Source organism: Sinohyriopsis cumingii, unplaced genomic scaffold (genome assembly GCF_028554795.1).
Source record: "Sinohyriopsis cumingii isolate HCF-2022 unplaced genomic scaffold, ASM2855479v2 utg001725l, whole genome shotgun sequence".
In the NCBI taxonomy this organism is placed as follows: Eukaryota; Metazoa; Mollusca; class Bivalvia; order Unionida; family Unionidae; genus Sinohyriopsis; species Sinohyriopsis cumingii.
In genome coordinates, this window is record NW_028316039.1 from 129,979 (window position 1) to 155,919 (window position 25,941).

Below are 25,941 nucleotides of genomic sequence, written 5' to 3' on the forward strand. Positions count from 1 at the left end.
AAACAAAGCTTATTTTTCTTAAACCGCTTTTTTATTCTTTCTTTCGTTTTGCTATCTATATGTTATCATGCCCATAACAGCAGGGTAATTGCCATTTGAAAATTTCATCAGACGTATGAAGAAACGGTTTCATTATTTTCGATCGAGACAACACAAGAATTTGCATTTGTCCTGAACGTTTAGACACTAAACGAAGGAGAACAACTTCATTGTATAAATACGTTTCTTACGTCTGCTGTTTTAATAAAATCACAAAAGTGTATGCACCTGAACGTCTCTTAATGAGTATGCAGTACAGTCCATCTATATAATATACGGTCTATCTATACACCGAAATCAACCAAACATTAATGCATCCATATATGCATAGTGATGTCTCAATATTGGACGCTCTGTATATCCACATATGTAAGTGCCTCTCTCTCTATCTCTCTCTCTCTCTCTCTCTCTTTACATGTATAGGTTAATGCATTTTTATGGGGAAATAGGAACGAGTTGTTTGGATGGAGATATTGCACGACCTTGGTGGTGCAATATATCCTTCCGACAAAACGAGTTTATATTTTCCCAACAAAATGCCGTAATCTATTTATTATATGACCATTTGTTTATTCTTCCTAACGCTTAATTATGTGAACAAAAATATGCTACATGAAACAAAATAACTGAATGTGTGCCGTATTCCAAACAAAATACACAAGCGTAGATTCATGATTACACAACAACTGCATCATTAATGCGCATTTAACTCCACCCTGATCAATTTGAATTTAATCGCGCGCAAGACATAACTTTCGAAAGAATATTGTGTGTTGGTCTACTTCAAATTGAAAATTGGAGTCATATTGTGAATAAATGTGAATTGCAACAACTTTTCCATTTGATCTGCAATGAATATATTTTGGCATTTTTTGTATCTTCTACGTTGAGGATATTCAGGATGTAAAACTGTAAAACTCTAAGTATAGTTTTTGCCATTCCTATTAACAGCTAAAGGTGACACATTATGCCGTGTAACTTGCGTTTTATGTGTAGGTACCCACCAATTTTATGAAATCAGGCGTCTATCGCAAAAATTAAAAAAAAAACATTGTACGAAAAGGTAAACGCGGAATGTAGCAAAGTAGCTGGTATGTGGCCATCCACGAAAGATCTGCTTTATTTCATTCAGAAACAAATTTAATCAACCAAAACATAAAGCGTCTGCTACACGAGTGTACATGATTTGTTTACAACGTAGCTCCTAATACACTATTGGGCACACGTGTCCTGCACGTGAGTGCAATATGAAGGTGTGCAATATCGAAAAATACCGAACGATTCTGATTATGTAATATTAACGGAGAAAAAGTTGAGCATATAATAAATGCATGTATCCCTTCCATATCACAAAGATTGTAGAAGTTGCAGTATATACAACTTAAATTATGTTTAAATAATCTTAGGGGAGGATATTATATAATTTGAAACTTATTTAGATATATTTATGAGAAGAATTAGTTTGAGTGTGTCATAATATCAAGGACAACATGTAGGTTTAGGGATATATGAATCAGCGAATGTTGCATTGGGTAGAAGTGATGAAGAAACTCAATCAGTAATTCAGTTAACAAGTTATATATAAGCAACAGACTGCTAGGTTAGCAGAATTCAACAGCAGAATAAATCAGCATTCTATACTCAGAGTAAGAACACTTTCGCAAGATGATTTCTCAGCTAAAGATAAGGTACCTGATTGCAAAAGATCAGAACATCTTATGCGTCTCTTAAAATATTTAATAGGGATAAGCTTGGCAGAATCAGCAATAAATGATATAGAGCTTATCAAAATGAATGGTCCATACTGCTCCAAAATAAAATCAGATAGAGGTTTTGGTGACCCAACTATGCATTGTTTTCAGTGAAAAACTGTGACCATGATGTCTTTGACATAAAATCATTTCGAATAGCTACTGACTTTATTACATTGTTTGTTTTCAAACCTACAGCAGTCCTAAATGACATGCCATTTCTTTAAAACTAAGTGGATTTAGGAAATTATAAGACGTTTATTTATCCATTGAACGTAAGAAGGGAAGCAAAAGCAACAATTTATGAAAAGTTCAACAAACACTTTATAATATATGGTGAACATTTAAGAGATACTTACATTAGTATCAATTAAATCCCAAATAATACTAAATGCTCTATCACAAATATAAAATACAGAATGTTCCGTAATCAATTTCAATAATCTTGCATGTTATGATATTCAGAGTGTCTTGAAATTCCTAACGTACCAAAATTATTGAATGTCGTGATGCACCACAATAATGCAATACAAGCTCTTGTTGAATTAAATCTCACCAGAGCCAAAATAGTTTTTCTTTGTCCAAACCTTCAATTGCTATCTTGTCTTTGCAATGAATAATTAAACAAAATAATTATTATAGAATTTTATATGAACACAGTAGTAAATTCTGATTCACAAACATATATATGAATAGGCATTTAACATTTCTTTAACTTAACCTCCATTTATATATTTATGCCGATACTTTAGAACAATAGATTGTTGTGGATTAAAAAAACTTCTGATAGAAAATTCCACTAAGTCTTGAACTCATATTTGAATACGCTTCTTGTTTACTAGTTATAATTATGGCTAAACTTAATCACAATCGGGGCAAAAATCAGGAACGCTATATAAATTAAATATGACCATATGTTCAGCAGGAGAAGCCATCAACATAGTTTACCACTGCATCGGCTATGTTGGATGTCCAAGCGGCACCATGGTCATCATAGATCATTTAGCTCAACAGATAAATGTGTTTAAGTACTTTAGGAAAGGTATCCATGAAAACCTTGAGCTATGGAATTGACCACCAGAGGTAATGCATACATTTTACTCCCTCGGATAGGTTTTCTTTGCTATGTCTGAAATTGACCATGCAAAATAAAAGTAAGGGGAAACATTGTATTTTGTTATTAGCATTGACCTAGATATGTTGCTACAGTGTACACGATACAGCATTTATTATTGATGATGTATAGTTGAATGGAAGTTCCACCATAAATACATTGTACTTTTAAAGGTAGATAGCCCAATGTGACCTGACATAGTGTCATTATATGTTGCGTCTAAAGCGCTAAAAAGTATAAATTTTGTACGTATTGGATAAAATCAGGGATATTAATACTCACTCGTTCTTTTCTCGCTTTTTCTTCCTGAAAGTATAAAATAAATGTGAAATTAGACGTGGTGATGGTGCACATATTTGCAAATGCATTACCTGAACGGATAAATAAGCAATAAACAAGAAAAAACACTGTCGGGATTTTCTCGTGTTTTAGTCTCTGAATTTTAAATTTTCTTTCTTTATTGTATCATGCTGAGATAAACGAACAACGCGCTGCAAAGGTTTCTGATGTGAATTGCATCTAGTTGTTTAGGTAAAATGTTGTTATTAAAATATAACCACAAAGTATAAACGCATGATATTCTCGCTAACAGCATGTGGTACAACCTTTAAACTATAGATTGTATAATAAATTGTATAGTGTTACAGTATATGTACATTGATAAACTGAATATACATTTACACACATACGGCTACAGGTTAGCTATGGCACTTAAATTCCTTTCATGTATTTCAAACAGAATATAATACTATAAACTTCGGCGATTCATTTGAAATGCGTAACCACAAAAGCAGTTTTTAATAAATTAAAACTTTTCGGTCTTCTCCTTAGCCGAAAGGGATACGGAATAATGAGCTACAACGTTAATACGTAGCTTCAAATTCCGTTGGAACAATGTGAATAAGTATAGGTCCAGACACAAACAAGCAAACATTTTCAATAATTATAATCATCTCATGAAACTTTCTGGTTACTATGGCAAATACAATGACCAATCTTCAAATCTGCACTTTCTGGTTGAACAGAGGTATCGAATAATTTTAATAGTCCCATGGTAGTGTTTTTGTCCAAAATGTCGATGAGTACCTTGTATTTCCATTTAATAATTTAAATAAATAATAGTTTTAAAAATTTATCTTAACACATTAGTAAATGCTGATACCCAAATACTGATATGAATCAATATTTAAAATCATTTTGTTTAACCTGCATTACAATGTGAGTAACCGTACTATAAAGTGACTGATGCAAAATTCCACTAACTATTAAACTCAAATAATAATAAACATATTGTTTACTAGCTGCAATCATGGCAAAAAGATATTCACAATGTTTAATCACCATCAAGACAAAGATCAGGTACGCAATACAAATAAAATATACTCAACAACATATATAGGAAAAATCCAAGTTCTTACGACCATTTGATCAGCAGGAATAGCGATCACAAGCTTTTTGCCACTGCGACGGCAATATTGGATGTTCGAGAGGTACCATGTTCATCAGTGATTAATTATCTCAATGGACAAGTGTGTTTGCAAAATTTCATGACATTCACGTAAGGTATTTAGGAAAAGTGTCCATGAAAACCTTGAGATAACGGATAGGTCAGCAGAGATATTTAATACATTTTCAGAAGCTCAAACAGATTTTCCTCAATTTGTCATTAAGCAAACTTTCAGCAATGACAAGTTTTGCCATAAATATAGTAGAGGGGTGGAGTATGAATACTGGACGATGTAGGCTAGACTGCACTGCTTACGTTTCAGCATATTTGCATATTTGCTATCAAATATATATATATTTTGGACAGTTAACATGTATAGATAGGTCAATTGTCACCATATTAATTTTTGCTTGATGTGCTTTGAAGCTGTATGCTTCAGATCTGAATATGAATGTATCTACGACCATGCAATTTGTTGAGGACGTCTCATGATTTTGAGTCCCACCATATCATTCAGTAAATTTTATTGAACTTTGTGTTTCACATTTAGATTGGTTTAGGATTGCTTTCCTGTATGTGTTCTGTAGAAATATGAAAAAAATTAGATATCAATAATTACTCTGTCGTTTTTTCTCCCTATTCTTCCTGAAAGAATATAATTAATGTGACATTAGCAACCGTAATATAAACTTCATTTATTTTCTCCCTAAATATAGGACAGACATGCATTCACATATTCGTAAATGTAAATATAAGGCACGTCATTGCTTGAACAGAGGAGAAGTGTCTCGTATTTAAATATCCTAATTCAAACTTTCTGTCGTTTCATCATTTTGAAGAAATAGCAATGCACCAAGCACAGTGTTTTCCGCCATAAAATAATTTTAAATGTTTAGCTAATATGTCTTACTCACATGCACTGACTAACAACTTAGATGCAAACTATATACAAACATATTTTCGGTGAGCAGCAATGTCTCTTATAACTGGTACATTGCTCTGTTGGTTATATGGTCATAATAAAGGAACACAAGCCGGACACCCAATACTAGAGTCTGTGTTTTCTTTTACTTGCTCTCGTTGCCCCTTCAAACGGTACATACAATATAATAAAGACATGTGAGCCTAAATAGGAACACAGGTGCACTGCATTATACATATACTCATAACGTTATGGTTCGTAGTAGAATATCTTATATTTTCCGAATATCTTTTAGCAATGATATAATAAGTTTCTGAAAAAAATTATGATGTGTACGTATTTACTCAAACATATTTATTAATACTTATTCTTTATCGCTCTCTGTTCCTGAAATGATATGATCACTCTGATATTTGACACAGTGCAATACAATTCGCTTATTTGAGCTCAAAACAATAGCAGAAACGCAGGCTCTTATTCGCAAATGGGAATACGCTGTACGTCATGACTTGAAACGATTATTCAAGTATAGTGGTGATTTTATCTAATCTATAATATGGTGCTCTCGTATTTAAAGCTCTAGATTTCACATTTTCTGTCTTTTCAATACACTGAAGAGACAAAAATCAAGGAGATGCAAAGTCTTCCGCAATACAATACTCCAAATGGTTTATGAAAAAGTACAGCCTGGTGCTGATTATTACTAGAACAAATATATTAGACATCTCATTATCAAACATATATTTGTTTCAATTTGTCCTTTATTCTTTCACTCTTTTCGCCTTTAAACGGTTAGAGCGTCCACCTCGGATGGGGAAGGGTTTGATTCCCAGCCGAGTCATAACAAAGAGTTATAAAAATGGTACTAACAGGTGCCTTGCTTGGCGTTCAGCATTAAGAGATTAATGTTATGACTGGTCGGCATGGTGTCAGGATAATGTGACAGGGTGGGACATCAGGCTACATGTATGTGGTATGATGCTCCAGTAGTAGACATCACTATAAACTGCAACACTGCATACATCGTACCAATATAACTGGAAAATTGTTAAAGCAAAGTTTAAAAAATCCAAATCCAAAGTCTGACATGGTAACCGCTGCAACCCACTCATCGTAAGTCAGACATGATAACTAATACAATCCACTCATTGCAAATCAGACATGATTAACACTGCCATGCACTGATTGTAGGTCAGATATGCTAACCGCTGCAACCTACTGATTGTAAATAAGAGAGATTAACTACAGCAACATACTGATTTTAATCATTCTTGCAGACAATGTTTGTAAGAAAGATATGCCAACCAGTGCTTGTAAGTAAGACATGCTAACCACGGATATTAAGGATGGTAAGACATCATAACCAGTGCTGGTAAGACATCCTAATCAGTACTGATAAGTAAGACATACTAACCAGTGTTTGTAAGAAAGACATATTCAGTGTGTGTCAAAGTAAGACATGATAACCAGTTCTTTTCAATAAGCAATGCTAACCAATGTTTGTAAGAAAGACATGCCAGCCAGTGTTTGTTAAAGGAAGACATACTAATCAGTGCTTGTAAGAAAAACGTGCTAATCAGTCCTTGTAAAACATGCTAACTAGTGTTTGTATGTAAGACTTGCTAACCAGTGTTTGTAAGGAAGACATGATAACGATTGCTTCCTAAAACAAGGTATTATATTCAGTGATTTAAGTAAGACATGCTAACTACTGACTTTACGTATGGTAAAATATCATAACCAGTGCTGGTAAGACATTCTAACCAGTGTTTATAAGTACGTCATGTTAACCAGTGTTTGTAAGACAGATTAACCAGTGGTTGTTAAATTAAGACATGCTAATCAGTGCTTGTAGGTAAGACATGCTAACCAGAGTTTGTTACATATTGTAAGTAAGACATGCTAACAAGTGTTTGTTAAAGTAAGACATTGTATTCAGTGTTTGTAGGTAAGACATGCTAATCAGTACTTGTAGGTAAGACCTACTAACCAGTTTTGTAAATAGGACATGGTAGCCAGTGTTTGTAAGTAACACATGCTAACCAGTCCTTGTAAGTAAGACATGATTATCCGTACTTGTAAAAAAGATATCCTAACCAGTGTTTGTAAGACATGCTAACTAGAGCTTGTAAGCAAGGCATGCTAATCAGTGTTTGCAAGTAAGACATGTTAACCAGTTTTTGTTAATAATACATACTAACCAGTGTTTGTAAGAAAGACATGCCAGCCAGTGTTTGTTAAAGGAAGACATGCTAATCAGTGTTTGTAAGAAAAACGTGCTAATCAGTCCTTGTAAAACATGCTGACTAGTGTTTGTATGTAAGACATGCTAACCAGTGTTTGTAAGGAAGACATGATAACGATTGCTTCCTAAAGCAAGGTATTATATTCAGTGATTTAAGTAAGACATGCCAACTACTGACTTTACGTATGGTAAAATATCATAACCAGTGCTGGTAAGACATTCTAACCAGTGTTTATAAGTACGTCATGTTAACCAGTGTTTGTAAACAGATTGACCAGTGGTTGTTAAATTAAGACATGCTAATCAGTGCTTGTAGGTAAGACATGCTAACCAGAGTTTGTTACATATTGTAAGTAAGACATGCTAACAAGTGTTTGTTAAAGTAAGACATTGTATTCAGTGTTTGTAGGTAAGACATGCTAATCAGTACTTGTAGGTAAGACCTACTAACCAGTTTTGTAAATAGGACATGATAACCAGTGTTTGTAAGTAAGACATGCTAACCAGTCCTTGTAAGTAAGACATGATTATCCGTACTTGTAAAAAAGATATCCTAACCAGTGTTTGTAAGACATGCTAACTAGAGCTTGTAAGCAAGGCATGCTAATCAGTGTTTGCAAGTAAGACATGTTAACCAGTTTTTGTTAATAATACACACTAACCAGTGTTTGTAAGTAAGGCACGCTTTATCAGTGCTTGTACGTAAGACATGTTAAGAAGTGTTTGTAAGTAAGACATTCTAGCCAGTGCTTGTACATAAGACATGCTAACTAGTGTTTGTAAGTAAGGCATGTTAACCAGTGCTTGTAAGTAAGACATGCTACTCGGTTCTTGTAGAAAAGACATGCTGACTAGTGTTTCTAAGTATGGCATGCAACCATCCGATTTTAAGTATGGTAAGATATTCTACCCAGTACTGGTAAGACAAACTAACCAGTGGGTATAAGTAAGTTGTGCTAGTCAGTGCTTGTGAGTAAGACATGCTAACCAGTGTTTGTAAGTAAGACATTCTAATCACTGTTTGTAGGTTATACATGCTAACCAGTTCTTGTACGTAAGACATGCTAACCAGTGTTTGTTAAAGAGATGTTATTCAGTGTTTGATAAAATCAGACATGCTAATCAGTGTTTGGAAGTAAGACATACTAATCAGTACTTGTAAGTAAGACATGATAACCAGTGTTTGTAATTAAGACGTGATAACCAGTGTTTGTAAGTAAGACATGCTAATCATTGCTTGTAAAAAAAAATTGCTAAACAGTGCTTGCAAGTAACACATGTTAGGCAGTGTTTGTTAAATGACTGTTTAACCAGAGCTGTTAAGTAAGACATGTTAACAACTGATTTTAAGTATGAAAATACATTCTAAAGAGTGATGGTAAGAACATGCTAACCAGTGTTGATAAGTAAGACATGTTAACCAGTGTTTCTAAATAAGACATGCTAACCAGTGTTTGTAAGTAAGACATGCTAATCAGTGCATGTTAGTAAGACATACTAAGCAGTGCTTGTAAGACATGTTGCCCAGCGCTTGTAAGTAAGACATGTTAACCAGTGTTTGCAAGTAAGACACACTAACCAGTGTTTGTAAGTAAGACATATTCAGTGTGTGTCAAAGTAAGACATGATAACCAGTTCTTTTCAATAAGCAATGCTAACCAGTGTTTGTAAGAAAGACATGCCAGCCAGTGTTTGTTAAAGGAAGACATGCTAATCAGTGCTTGTAAGAAAAACGTGCTAATCAGTCCTTGTAAAACATGCTAACTAGTGTTTGTATGTAAGACATGCTAACCAGTGTTTGTAAGGAAGACATGATAACGATTGCTTCCTAAAGCAAGGTATTATGTTCAGTGATTTAAGTAAGACATGCTAACTACTGACTTTACGTATGGTAAAATATCATAACCAGTGCTGGTAAGACATTCCAACCAGTGTTTATAAGTACGTCATATTAACCAGTGTTTGTAAGACAGATTAACCAGTGGTTGTTAAATTGAGACATGCTAATCAGTGCTTGTAGGTAAGACATGCTAACCAGAGTTTGTTACATATTGTAAGTAATACATGCTAACAAGTGTTTGTTAAAGTAAGACATTGTATTCATTGATTGTAGGTAAGACATGCTAATCAGTACTTGTAGGTAAGACCTACTCACCGGTGTTTGTAAATAGGCCATGTTAACCAGTGTTTGTCAGTAAGACATCCTAACCAGTCCTTGTAAGTAAGACATGATTATCCGTACTTGTAAAAAAGACATTCTAACCAGTGTTTGTAAGACATGCTAACTAGTGCTTGTAAGTAAGGCATGCTAATCAGTGCTTGTAAGTAAGACATGTTAACCAGTTTGTGTTAGTAATACATGCTAACCAGTGTTTGTAAGTAAGGCACGCTTTATCAGTGCTTGTACGTAAGACTTGTTAAGAAATGTTTGTAAGTAAGACATTCTAGCCAGTGCTTGTACGTAAGACATGTTAACTAGTGTTTGTAAGTAAGGCATGTTAACCAGTGCTTGTAAGACATGCTACTCGGTTCTTGTAGAAAAGACATGCTGACTAGTGTTTCTAAGTAAGGCATGCAACCGTCTGATTTTAAGTATGGTAATATATTCTACCCAGTGCTGGTAAGACAAACTAACCCGTGTTTATAAGTAAGACGTGCTAGTCAGTGCTTGTGAGTAAGACAGGCTAATCAGTGCTTGTAAGTAAGGCAAGCTGCATGCTACATGCCACTGAATTCAATCAACTGTATGCTTGCAACCACACCTATACAGATTGCAACTTCACATAACCAAGTTAACTATGAAATGAGGTAAGTCAGTTTTATATCCCTTTTTTATATACTCATTTAAACCTAGATGGTAGATTAGGCATTTGATTTTGATATTCGGAATGTACTGCCATATCACACATCTAGACTGGAACTAATTATTTGTATTCCCTGACATCTAGGTGGCATTATACTTATAGCCGCTGAAGCAAGCCTTTGTAATATCAAATTAATTTTGGACTTCCAGCAAAACTGTTAATCTCAAAGTATTAAGGTAGTGTTAAAGAGGAGGTATATAATAAAGGCAATACTACATTCATTTTTTGTTGCAAGCGAGGGGAAGCAATTCACTTGATACGGTATATGTTTTGTTGTAGGTGGGTGGAAATAAGTATTTTAATATAAAATATGTTTGTTGCAAGTGAAGAGAATAATTTCATCTGAAAAGGTATGCATTGGCTCAATGATGGGAAAACTCATTTCATATGGCCTATGTTACAGTACAAATAAGGGGAAATTGCTCATTTGATATGGTATATGTTTTGTTACAATTACAGGAAGGAACTCATTGGATAATTGGTACACGGCTATATATAAATATGTTGAGGTTTCAGGGTGAGACATATCTCTGAGCCAAATCAAACTAAGTCTCATTCATTCTGACAAAATGTAATAAAGCATTTACAGAAGTGTTCTGTGTTTATTATTTGAGGTCAGAAGACAAAGCATGTTGTTACGTTTCCTTGCTACTACACAAATGAGTCCAAGAAAAGTTCCATTGGAACAGGTAATGGTGAACTCACATGGAAATTGTAGATACAATTTGTTAATCCTTTTTTCTAGCTTTGTCCTTAAACTGTTCTTCTTCAAAATATCCCTTTAAATTAGCATGTAATGAGATGGGCATGAAACTAACTTGCTGATGCATTCAAATGAGTATATGTATTGGATTTTTTTACTGTATACAGCAATATCTAATATACCTTTAACTTTGTTTACCTTGACTAATAATAACTGCGTTATAGATGAATATTGTTGTAGATCATTTGGAATGAGATACCTATATTTCATGATGTGCATGGGTACATTACCCTTGGGTTTTCCATGTGTTTTTCTTTTTATGTACAGCATGTACATGCTATATGTGGAAATAATTATACCGAGATCTTGATACTAGAACTGTTTGTAGTATTACAAGATTCTTTTGCAATATTATTCATAGCTTGAATGTCTCAACATGATGTACAAGTTCAGCATTTATTTGTATATAACATATTCTCTCTGTGATGAATAGAACAAAACTCATTAGTTGTATATAATAACATCAATATCATACAATTTGGTGTTTAGCATGTATTGTGGTTATAATAACAGATTCCCGGCTGGTGTGTGTGTGTGCAGTTCATAAGCAGGGGTGTTTAATACAGAATATTGCTGTTTGACTGAAAACGATTGTAAATTAAATTTTGATTTTTATAACAGTCATTGGAATACAACTGCGCTGTTGTTAGTTATTTGGACATACCATAATTAATAAGTGTGGATTTAATACCTCAATAATATAGGAATTTTTTTGTGGAGAAAAATTGGAGAAGGTGCATTTATTAGAAGGGCCTTTATTAGAATAACTACAGTGTTCATGGCAGAGTATAACTTCATATTTTGAGTTATTGTCAGGGTTTGTAAAGCAATGCATATTGTGTCCAAGTTTTAAGTCTTATTAGAGTATTCATGTTTGGTTGTTGTTGTTTGCTTACTATTATATTTATTTTTTCAATTTCATTGATACATTAATATTTATGGTGAGGGTTTGTATAGACTCGTATTCTTCTTTATCATAAATATTTCATTTACATACAGTGTGTTTTAATCTTTTCACTTAATCCTATTATGGTAACCCATTCAGTTTCAATCTTAGTCCAATTTTTATTGAAACCAAGGCATATTCTATTCATATTTCCATTCATCACTTTCTCCATTTATTCATTCATTATTCATCCATTTACTTGTCCATCTGTCTAACACAATTTTCCCCACTATGTACTTGTCCATATGTGTAATACATTTTTCCACACTTTGTTCTTTTCCATCTAACATACTTTTCCACCCATTCTATACTTGTCCATCTAGCACACCTTATCCCCACACTGCATGTATGCATCACCTGCCTATTTGTCTAACACATGTCCCCCTGTGCTTGCAGACAGAGCCACGGTGGCTCATGGTGGCTCATTTGGTAGAGTGTTAGACCTGTAATCCAAAAGTCATGGATTTAATACATGCCCTTAGCCAGCCCAGGTTGGCTGCCTTGGTGGCCTCAAAGGGAATCGGATGTTATAGCAAATAATCAGCTTAAAGTGTCATTAGTTCAGAAAACAAATTTTGTACCTGCAGATACTTCATCAGATGCACAATTATGGACTTTGACTGTGTCTGTCAACGTCTAGAAATTCTCATTTAAAGATCTGATTTTGTTTAATTTTGAGATGTGGACTCAGTTAAGAAGATCTATGAGGTACCATCATAATATTGTTTGTCTTTTTAAACATGTATATGTATTTAACTTTTGTATAACATTTAAAGCATTTTAACAAATTTACATATTATTCTTCATCCTGTAGGACATGATGTTTGCAAGAGTTTTTCTTCTTAACTTCTTTGTATTTTTTTATCATGGCATTTTTAAAACTTAACCTATGAGTGGTAATATATAGCCAGTATTGTGCTGATATGCTGCTAAACTCTGTTCATACCAGTTCATTTATTATCATACCTAGTGTAAACAATCATAATCTTTCACATGGTTGATAATTATAATTACATGTTGGACCGTTTCTTTAATTCATACCACATACAATTATAAGTACATACTGTACAGTTTCTTTCACCTATAATATATGATTACCTATTATAATTACATATTGTATATTTTTCAATTTAAATCACATGCAGTGGCTATAACTCGTTATAATAATCCATATAGAGTGGTGAAAACACATCTACAAAAGAGAAGGGAGGTAAATGTTGTTGTTTGATTGCTATAGTTATCTCTCTTGCTAAAAGTCTGTTTATTCTCTATTATCACATTTATATTTGGCTAGGTTCAGTAACTGTGTTTCTCATTGTATTTTCACATTACTGGTATGAGATGGTGTTATTAGAGATGGTATACCTGAATAAAATTAACCTTGCCTGAGTCAATTCATGCAGACTATTGTTGCTAAAAAAAAGGGACGATGACAGCAAATTAATTAACTGATCAGTGCCCTTTTACTATTCTGATTATCATTATTCTGATTATTATTATTATTATTATTATTATTATTATTTGAGGAAATTATTGACACCACATGTAAAATGTTGGACTTGATATCCAGCAGAGCAAATGGTAAATAATATGATAGACATGAAAGATAAGATGGACGCTGTAATATGTTGAATGGGTCGGATATGTAGGATTGTAAGTATTTTTTCTATGCGAGTATATGTATAACATATACTTATACCACAGGTTATTGATTTGGTCAAGTACTAATTAGAGAATCAAGCATTAATCAGGAAGTCAAGCACTAATGAAGGCATTATTATATTATGTCTACTGATAAAAACTTTGCTACATTATTACGCTCTTAGTATACTTTACAACTATATGGATTTCAAGATCTGAAAATACATTTCAATTAAATATTCTTGTTTTTTTTAGATTCAGAATCAAATGCATGTTTTCATTTTAACATTGCTTTGAAAATTATGCTTTTATATTCAAATTTGTTACTTTATCAGCTTCTCTACTTATTTTTGCAGAGCTATTATGCCCTTCCATTTTACATTTTATCTTGTTCTACATGTATTAATAATATATCAATATAAGGTGACCTCACAATTAGCCTGCAGTATTCTTGGCATGGATCTCATAAACAGTGTTATAATGAGGGAGTACTATAATGGGTATCAAGATTTATACAAGAGTAGTTACTGAAATTTGACTGTCCAAATTTTACCATGCATGTGCCATAGTTGTTCAGTATGACTATCCTATATTTGCCTTACATGTACCCGGATTTTATAGTTTGAATGTCAAAAATTTGCATTACAGGTACCTAGATTGTACAGTCTGACTGCCCACAATTTGTCTTACATATATCTAGATTTTACAGTTTTTCTGCCCTAAGTTTTTCTTACAGGTATCTAGAATGTACAGTTTGAATGCCCTAAATTTCTCTTACAGGTATCTAGATTGTACATTATGACTGTCCTACATTAGCCTTACAAGTACCTAGATTGTACAGTATGACTGTCCTAAATTATCCTTACAGGTACATAGATTGTACAGTTCGATTGCCCTAAATTAGCCTTACAGGTACTGTGATTGTACAGATGATCTATTAAAGCACCCAACTACCATATCTGTCTGGATACAGATAATGTAAACATAATAAACCCTCCCCTGCCATCACTTGATGTACCAATATATATATATATATATATATATATATATATATATATATATATATATATATATATATATATATATAAACTCTCAGTATATTATCAATGAATCACGTGTTATCTCTCAATATATTATCAATGAATCACATGTTATCTCTCAGTATATTATCAATGAATCACGTGTTCTCTCAGTATATTATCAATGAATCACATGTGAACTCTCAATATATTATCAATAAATCACATGTTATCTCTCAATATATTATCAATGAATCACATGTTATCTCTCAATATATTATCAATGAATCACATGTTCTCTCTCAATATAGTATCAATGAATCACATGTTATCTCTCAATATATTATCAATGAATACCATGTTCTTTCTAAATACATCTTATGAATGCTAGCACAAGTACATAAAAATCCACATGAAACTGCTATATTCACTAAATATATCCTGTTCGGTGTTTAAAATAAAAATATATCTGATTCAGAAAAATCTCGAACAGTTCAATCTTACTATTTTACAGAAGCAGCCCTATTCTGACCTTCAAATCTCAGTGAACCAATCAAATTTGAGCAGTTCAGTTGTTGATTTCACCATGATCAGCTGTACAAATGAATCATACTGCAAAGTAGAGACATACTGTTTTGATAGTATTAACTATTGAATTAAACAATATAAATTGTATGCATGTATGAGGGTGTGTGTGTGTGACTTGGATTTGTAATGTAGCTTTAAAACAAATTTCAGTCATATCACTATGATGTCTACAGTGTGTCAGTTTATACTAATGTCTAGCACTGGGACATCATGAAGAAGACATGTAGCATTTTGTCCCACCTAGTCATATTATCCGGACACCAGGCCGACCAGTCCTAACATTACCCTCTGAATGCTGAGCGCCAAGCGAGGCAGCTGTTAGTGTCATCTTTGTATGTCTCTGGTATGACTCGGCCGGGGAATGAACCCATGATCTCCTGCATCCGAGGTATGTATGTATGTATGTATGTATGTATGTATGTATGTATGTATGCATGCATGTATGTATGTATGTATGTATGTATGTATGTATGCATGTATGTATGTATGTATGTATGTGTTTGTGTTTGTGTGTATGTGTATTTATGCATGTATGTACAGTTTGTGTATTATTTCCAAGAAATCTTTGCAAAAGAAGAATTTTTTCAGCAAATAGATTCCATGCTCTCTCACATTATGGGTATTTTTGATATCTCAGCCCATTTGCAGTCCTTACAGCCCTTACATGGGAAACTCACAAACCAGGTCCATATGCACAGTCTTTGCTGCCTTTAATGTTAAACAAAATGATTTATGTGACAAAGATCTTCTGCTTACTTGATAATACTTGCAATACCTTCGATGCCAGATAAGTAAATATATTAATCTTTCAGGCTTAAATCCAACTACAGATCATATAAAACGTTCCAAATCTGATGATGTTGGGATCATACAGTTTCACCATTGTATCCAGGAGGTGAATATTCAGTTGTTTGAGCAGTGCTATAATGGCTCATTGATGAATAGAATTTATGGCTGCGCTATAGATGTCACAGGTTTCCAGAGTAATTAGCTGATTGAAGTCGTAATGCATTTATCTGGCTCTTTCAAATGCATAGGACAGAAACACAGCTTGAATACAATTATGCCATATTTATTCCATGATAATATCAGGCATCCATCTGGAAAACACTGTGAACAGGTTTGTGTGGACAAAACATCCAACTGACCCATTCTGAATAGGTTGGAAGGGTCATGGCAACCAGCTGAATAACCCTGTGAATAAGTTGGGGTGCTGATGGCAGCCAGCTGAACAAGTCTGGATACATGTAGCTTGGTGTGGTCAAGGTAGGCAGCTGAATAACTATGGTTCTAGGTTGGTGTGGACAAGGCAAGCCAACTGAATAAATATGTGCATAGGTTGGGGTGGTCAAGGCAGCCAGCTGAATAAATCTGAATAGGTTGGCAATCAAGGCAGCCAACTGAATAACTCTTTAAATAGGTTGGATTGCCCAATGCAGACGGCTGAAAAAAATCTGAATCGGTTGTAGTGGTTAAAGCTGCCAACTTAATAACTCTGTGAATGTGTTGGCATGGGCAAAGCAATCAGCTGAATAATTCTGAATGGGTTGTGGTGGTTAACTCAGCCAGCTGAATAAATCTGAAAAGGTTGGGGTGGAATTGATTTTAGAAACAATATCTTCATTAACTATGTGCCAGGTTGTTTGTTTTTTGTTTTTTTTGTAAAGGAGAGATTGGTTATCTATTATTAATCTTGGCTTGTCATCAGATAAACACTGTAAAGCAGTCATCTTACTTTATCTGACCTACTAGCTTACGCTTTGGTCAACCCCGTGAAACACTATATTTGTCCCATAATATGTATCTGCTTGATGATAAAACAATCAACGCTTCTTTAAACTGTATCCAATTTTTAGTTAGTACAAAACTCTGTCTGATGACAACTTTTGCTTGGTCCTATTGATTTCAACTAAATTTTATACGCAATGTTATATGGACAAGGTCTCAAAAGAATGCATACTACATCATTATTTGATTGAGTTATGATCACTGATTGTTGATACTAATAGTCTTTGTGCCCTCAAGGTTCACAAAAACAGCGTGTCCTCTTCTTCTCATGAGATACACACTGTGCCAAGTAAAAATGTTAATTGTCCTAGTGCTCAGATAATGATGATTCACACCCTGAGAATAGTTTTGTATATAATTCCACCATTAACAAATACCAATGTTCAACATTGCCTAATATCAAGGATTTTCATTTAGTATTTACTTTTGCATAGTTTTAGTTTCTGTACCTGTCAGTCAAAGATTTGTTGAAGAAGTGGCTGGTGTTTGTTTGTACACAGGTATCTGACACAAATTTGATACAAACATGGGTCACGAAAATAATGTTTAGAGAGAAGACAAGATTTAAATTGTTTCTTATGTACAATATCTGTATGTAATATATAATATGAGACAATGTTTGCATACTAAATTTAAAAATTTATGTTTCACACCAAGTCTTCGACTAATGAAGTATATTCTCATTTACATTGTCACATTTCAGTAATATAGGCATAACTCTATTGTTAGAGAAATGTTAACTTTAATGTAGAGAAGCCATGAAATAACTATTTTTGTATATCAACAAATTTGGACAAAAAAATTATAAAGAAAGCATCCTATTGACTGAGATTTCCTAGTCAACTGCTTTCATTGGCTAGTTGCATATGTCAGTCTAGTGAGCAATCACTCCCATTTTAATATCTTGTTTGTTTTTTGTCCTGTTTGTTTAATGTCCAAATATGTCAGAGTACTTTAACATATACTTTGCTGTAGTTGCTTCTCGAGGTATGTAATATGACTTTCCAAAAGAATATTGATGTATGAGGATCCAAATAAGGTGAATAATTGCTATCTAAAGGTATGCATGACAAAACAATTATGACACCCGTTACTGAAAGAATCTATATTGAATGCATGCGTGACCAGGTATAACTTTTACTTTAACCATATATAGGTTATTGGACATAGGACATAATTAGACACATTCTGTATAAACCCTGGCAAGGGTACCTGCCCCTGAACCTGAATACAAATAATACTATCATACAGGTTAGATAATTTTTAATTCGTACTCTACATATATTTAAATCGAGGCCCACAAGCCTGGGTTTAAATCTCCATAGAGTATGAATTAAAAATTCTCAGGATACCATATAAAGATGAAAAAGAAGATATAATTTATGGACGTATTCTAACTAAATGACATGTACATGCTAAATTTATACATGTTTAAGAGATCCTGAGAGACTACCATCAGTACACTAAATTACAACAGGTAATGTATTTTTGAGTATTCCATATTAGCCATACATATCAATCATAAAATGTTAGGGCAGCACATTGACATTTCTAACAAAACAATGTAATGCATAATCTATTCATATTTGCTCCACATTACTTGACCTCCTACACTTTGCCTTATATCTTTAATGTCCTTGCTCTTTTTATCACCTACACATATACTTTCATTTTTCAGCATCATGTATAAATTAAGTGAACACTTTATTCAGTTTGTTAGAACTAAAAGTGATACATGTTCAATATTGATATTATCCTGCATATACGTAAGATAACAATTGAGAAAGAGTAGTATGAGTGCATTGTATATATACACAATGAGCTATCAAATATGAAGCGCAATGTCCCAAAGGTAAGTAAATACCTCGATCAGTCCCTTACTATGTGGAATAACTAAGCATCATTCAGAGATGAATATATCATATCAAGGAAATCTAATTTGATTCATATATGCTCCAGTTTTCCAGGAGAAGATTAGACTTTCAAGGATTTGAAAGTTAATGGTTTGAGAAATATCAACTTGAAAGTGTCAACAATAATTGCCTTATGAAGATATGTATATAAAGCTGAAACAGTTAATAAAAATATAATCACCCTAATATTTCTGAATATATATCATATTATCTTCACGTGCAATCTAAATATATTTTGTTTTTTTTTAATGGCCGAGCTAGGTCTTACCAGTTGACTAAGGAACGGAGAAAGGAGTACACTCTTGATTTCTTTTCAATCAAAACACAAGTGATTCAATGATAAAGAAACATTGATTAAAGCTGCAGTTTATAACCATGACAGTCTTGTTTCTTATACAAGGCCTGACTACCATCATTGTTTTGATGTACAGTTTGGTATATGAAAATGACAAACAAGGTCAGGATATATATTTGCCCTATTCAATTAATTCATTATATAACCTCTTTTGATGGATGGACATTACATACGGATTAGTACATTTATATTATCTTGAAATAAGGTTTACTACATAAGCGAAAATATGACCTGATTGTAATAAGTCAAATATAAAATCTGGAGCGAGAATGATTTTTTATTTACACTTCAACTATATCGTAATAAGTACCTGAATTGAATTGATATAAATGACAATAAAATGGTTGTCAGGTCGGTGAGGATAACAATAAGAATGACTTAAACAGCTAGTAAATTATACAATAAACATCATATAATTTATGATTTATAGATTGATGGATTAATTAGGTATTGTTGAATTTAATTCGCATGCTTAGTAAGTCAGGATCACTCTCAATGCAGTATTTTACCGAAGGTCTCTTCGAACATTTCATATTCGATATTTATCACATATAATGTGTCTCGGAGAGTGTCTCGTGTTAATTTGCTACTTTAACTTGAATTGCTATTCATTCTCGAGCGGCTTGTCGTCCATGCGTGGAATCAACAACATTTATGTGGATCGTTTGTGTGCGTCCGGGTCCGCGTTATGGCATTTTGCATTTATCCATCGGTCTTATTTAAAAGCAACTGGATTTGTAATGAAATCCACTGATCAGCCTTATGTTCTAGTCATATGTGGTTGATGTTTATATTAACAATGTTTTTCCCCGTTCATCCACGCGATTGTCCCAGACATTGTACAAAACAAAAACAACACAGCTTATACCTATCATCAGTGACATTTCTAAATATTACATCGGTGACATATGCAGGATCTAAAATATTTGGGACAGTACTTTGATTCATTTCGATACCATATTTCATACTCCCATTTAGCAATGGCAGCGAAACGCTGTTGATAATTAAAGTATTTGGCATTGATGTAAAATGAACATTCTTTAAAATCATAGGGACTATCTGTCGGGTATTTCTCCCCGACAATCGATGTGTACATAGAATAGTAATATACAGATGTCATACACTATAGTAATGGAAATTCGCATATTCATTTATTTGCGTCACCAATAGCGATTTGATCATATAAATTCGTTTATGAATTTATTACCGCCGTTATTCGCCATCGTCAAAGTTCCTTCGACGAGTGGCAACCTATTCGGTGCGATACAATAAATGCACTGCCGATGAGTAATGACGATAAAATCAAGTACTGACTCTGCATTAGGACGCACGTGTTTGGGAACGGCGTCGAATATGTGTAAATTGCAGAGACTAACGCTAGTGAAAATATATAGAGATCCGTTTATTACTTACTTGCCAGGTTGGTTTCCAAAGAAAGTATTGGTATAGTTGTTAATGTATTGTTGTTCATGTCAAATGACTCATCCGTGGTGCCAACATAAAGATTTATAATCGACATAATTATGCATTTATCACAATAGCAATTTCCGGAGATATCTTTGATGACAAAATTCAACATGATTTTCGTAAATCGTATCGTGACCTCGATAATATAACTTGATCTTAGCCTACACCACATCAAGATTGATGCTATTATAAACTCGCTCCTTTCCGAACACTTCCACACATACATTCATGCTTATCACGTATATATTAGAAAACTTACTGAGACTAGTCTCGAGTTTACTGATTTGATTTACATGGACATGTATTTGAGGATAATTTCTGAATCCAGGTGAAGCTGTTGATATATATTTATATGAGGTAAATATAGTTTTAATCAACCCATACAAATTCACCAACGATCCGAACTCAGTCAAGTTTGCATTATGGTCAGGTATAAACCACGCTGAAATGTACCATACATAGTTGTATCTACGCTGGCAGTCAATGTCATAGCATAATTATGGTCTTTTATAATCACTTTGAAATGTAACACCCGTCGTTGTACTTGCCGTTTATGTGTCTCTATGTTTAAATAACCCGCGGAAACAGTCACAACAAGGATAGTAGAAATGTCAGTTGGATAACTTGAAATAGGCCCAGAAGAATATAGACAAACGAAATTACTTAAGGGAATCCCCTCAAAGAGATTTTGAACATGGCCAGCACTATTTCGATTGTTAAACATAATTCACCCAGATCTCCCAAGGCAACACCGTTCAGAGATAAGTAAAACATGTTGAATAAAATTCATCATATATAGACACATGATGACAGTGGAGAGGGACAAATGTTATGATACACTTCCCTACGAGGATGCGGCCAACGCGTAGCTGCATACAAATTTACCAACGTTGGCTGACAAAGGGAAGCCGCCGCTAAGACAATCGAATAGGACCTTACTTCAGGAACGTGTACATACTGCGCAACGTAATCTTGATTAGATTGAATACTACACGACAAGTAATCGCTGCAACCTCATTGGTACATAAACCATATTTGTTGTTAATCGTCGTGGTTTATCTCGTTATAATTTACACGTGGTTTAGCCTGCTGATATCGGTATGATTAACGCCACTACTGCATTACAGGCAACTATTCCGACAGCCTCAGCGGCCATTTTAACAAATTTCACACCATAGCTCAAATTATACCCAGACAACCTCTCGAAGCAGCCACACATTTTAACAAGCAGAGTAAGAGTATGTTTATCCACCACTGAACGATTTCCCACGCAGACGATGCAATTGCTGATGATGCAGGTGCAGGTGGTACAGGTACTTTGGATGAAATCGTTGGTGCCGAGGAATGGACAGGTAGTGCTGGTTACTTAGTGATTCATTTTGTGGCTGATGCCATTTTTAGGTGATACATCTCACGGCTATAATGCCTATTACCTTCTAGGTAGATATAAACTGACAACCGCTATTCCCTCTGAGAAATATAGTCCCGGGAACGAAATATTCTCGCAATATGCCTCCATAAGTCTCATAATAAATGGCATATCTTTCTGCTAATTTGTCATGTAGCAGAATTACGCCTGCTCAAACGTGTTCGATATCTGCAATTTCTTCTATAGGGAACTTATTTAATCTAGTTCTACTTGCATTTCCTCAAGACACGATCCACGGTTTTCAAGGTCGGTTGTTTTATCTGTGGGAATATCTGCACTCATCCGTTCAATAAATTATAAACAGCCCAACAAGACAACTTAAAATCAACTTCAGCTATGATTGTGTCGTCGACAAATCCTGATATATTCACGGGATCAGCTATGGCATTATCTGAGATAAATAATCTTGTGGTGAATGCTTGTTTGTGCGTTGTTGTAGTGTCGTATTCCTCGGGATATAACTCGTACAACTCTTCTACGACGGCCTGACCTTACGTGTGATTTTCCATACATTAAAAGTGGTTGTCTGCTTTCCAACACAGTTATCTACAACTGTTCCCTTATCTGGCTATGACGGCTATGACATATAAATTCACGTTGGTATCTGTACCACATTTTGCAGAAATTCCCAAAGTACAGTTTTCAGTGTCGCGATTAAGTCTGTTTCATCCAGTTAATATATTTCACTTTGTATAGGAGACCGTATTTTTATAACCATGCAGCATTTGTAAAACGTGTATTATGAGATGCAGATGCAATTGACAGTAAACTATACCATTGAAATGTACTGAACAACTTTTGTTTCCTTTTCCTCCACGTCAAAACTTTGGTGTGGCTTTTGCTGGATCGTATACATGCTGTGTATCCACATATTTGTACGTGGCAATGTCCTCTTTGAGGTCCTTTTGGAATATGTGCGCTTCAGGCGTGGGATGTTCTGTGTTATACATTGTGATTTTGCTATTTCTGCCATTTGTTTGCTTATCCAAATAAATTCACTTAATCGTATAACCTTTGTTAAAAATGGCATAATCAGCAATGCACCTAGATCCCTTTAGAATATCCTGACGTATGGATCACTCATCTGTTAGCGGAGACCTGGCTTCAGGGACATACGGACTCCCCACTGAACCGATTAATCTCCTGATTAATAAATAACAATAAAACATTACAAAGTTACATAGTTTAGTCGTTACAGCATGGAGAGAGCCAAGGTGATTGTTCAGTCACATTCCGGCGAAAGTGAATTTACGTGTAATATTTTCAAGGACAATTTGATAAATAAGTATCATTTGCACGACTGGTAATATAAATCGCTAAAGACACGCTGCAGGACCGCTGATACATGAAATAGATACAAATCATTGAAATTCTGCCACATTTAGAGAAAAGTTAAATGTCTAATATTGCCGATCCTACAGAAATAATAATGATCATAATCTTTCTAAGATTCATGTCAATCGTAATGTAATCTCGTTGCTGACATTTATGTCAATATACTCAAAAATCAGTGTGTCGATATTTACACAAAAGGCAACCATGTGTCCTAATTGTTTCGAGAACAAACATCATTCTTGGTTATATTTAACTATAAAGATCAATTTCGTTCGATAAAGAAATATGTGAAACTAATGTGGTTTTGGTGTTATTTTGTAACATTGTTTGTTTTCCTTTATTTGCAAGACTATATTAGGCGACTTGACAATATTTAGAACAAAATAATTACGCGGAAAATTATAATTAGAACCGCTCTCCCTATTGGATATGGATGAATATGACTGATTTTCTCGAGTTGTGGATAATGGCGCCAACACATATCAAGGTAGTGTTCACGGTAGTCATACATACGGTCACTAAAGTATTATATATGTAAACACAATGACTGAGTTCGACGCGAACTGTTGAGTGACAAGAAGACCATGGATGATAAGCGTATTATATTAGCGGCACGTAATAACATACATAATTGCTTCGTCCACGGAACGTATCGGGAATATATTTGTAAAAATATGACAGCGGAGGGTGCCTGTGTAAATTATCTGACGACGAAGTGATTTTGTAATCATATCGTTTCAATACCATACTCTGTGCCGCTATGATAATATCACTTGGGTAAACCCTGTTGGTCTGTTATGCGACATTGATTCGTTGCATATTAAACACAGACAATATAGAAAACCTCTCCGTGGATCTGACAAACATTTAAGTAATATGACCCACGTTGAAATTCATGTCAAGTAGTCTTGTTATTGAAGTTCGTTGTACTTATCTCATGAAAACTGTAGTCGTGGTTGGTTGAAGACAGTGCACCAACCTAACGACAATTTATGAAGGATGTTATCACCGGAAGAGCAAATATAATCTACTCAAACTTGAGATGGACGTTAGTCCGAACAGACGTCGGCCCGCATCCAATGGATGTCAGCCATATATTCGCGAGAGTGACGGTAATGACTTCATCAACAACGACAACCCCCCCCCCCATTTATACTATAGGCAATCTAAGCGGCTCATTAAAATACATACTTTATTGTGTTATTATCGTACACAAGCACATTCTAACTATTGGAACTTCAGCACATTTAATGCATTGTACGTCATCACTTTGCGGACTATTGGTACATCAGCACATTCAAGAATTTTGAAATTCATTCCGAACCATTATTTACTATTGGAATTATAATAGGACATTTGAAATCATTTGGAATATAAATCACAACAATGTTTGTTTGGAATATTCACATTTGTAATCTAGATATATGAAATGTCTTTTGTAATTTCCTTGTTTAAATTGTTTACTCTATTTAGTTAAAGATCTAGAGTCGTAACAACAGCAATGACAAGATGTTCAAGATGGATGCGATTGTGCCATACTTCATATAAGATTAATAACATTTTTAGTTAGTATGTATATACTATACATTGTAAGAATGATTTGAAGGAAAGCACAATGTAGACTTGAACAGTCATGAGGAATACGTAGTTATTCCAAGCTTGTCAAGATGCCAGTTAGCAAACATATTACCAGCACCGTGGGCATTTTTTAAATTTAAAACCAAATAAACATCAACATTAGTATTTCGGCGAAATCGCTATGCTGATAAAATCACTGATTCAGGAAAAATATTGATAACAGGGTTTTCAAGATCACCACTGTGACAGGAATATTCGATGCCTGAATGGCATCGCTAGGACAAACTTAATTTCAAATGACCATGAATCCAGGAAGAGCGGGTTTCACAAGAATGTTAATGATATCCGGTATTAATATTTTTGAAGGAGTATCAGCAACAATTTCCTTCTGCTTATTGACGAAATAGCAGAGTTAACGCACATATTTGGACTACAAACGATATATTTTCAGCGAGAAATTAAACATACATTTAGAACTAGCATACGTTGCCATCAAAGATAATGGTTAGAATGTATATATTTGACAATGTTCTGTACAGTGTTTTAGACACTATTTAATACCATTGAAAACAAATACACTTTAGAAAATTTGCCAATATAGAGTAAGTATGGTCACGAATTTGAGATTTGGCGGCTGTTTTGAAACATATTTACGCCATTTGTACTGCTCCGTCATATTTTCAGTGGAAAATCAAGCGGACATTTAAATATAACAAATGTTGCCATGAAAGGGAGGG

At 34.2% G+C, this 25,941-nt stretch overlaps 1 protein-coding gene across 3 annotated transcripts in view; it reads right to left on the bottom strand.

The window, feature by feature from the left end:
- LOC149771688 (E3 ubiquitin-protein ligase TRIM45-like) overlaps nt 1-25,941 on the bottom strand; it is a 131,590-nt gene that overhangs the window by 48,400 nt on the left and 57,249 nt on the right. For all 3 annotated transcript variants that reach the window (XM_089948223.1, XM_089948222.1, XM_089948220.1), the window contains one exon: nt 3,187-3,210. In XM_089948223.1, the coding sequence (XP_089804349.1) occupies nt 3,187-3,210 (24 nt within the window). The remainder of the gene's footprint in view (nt 1-3,186; nt 3,211-25,941) is intronic.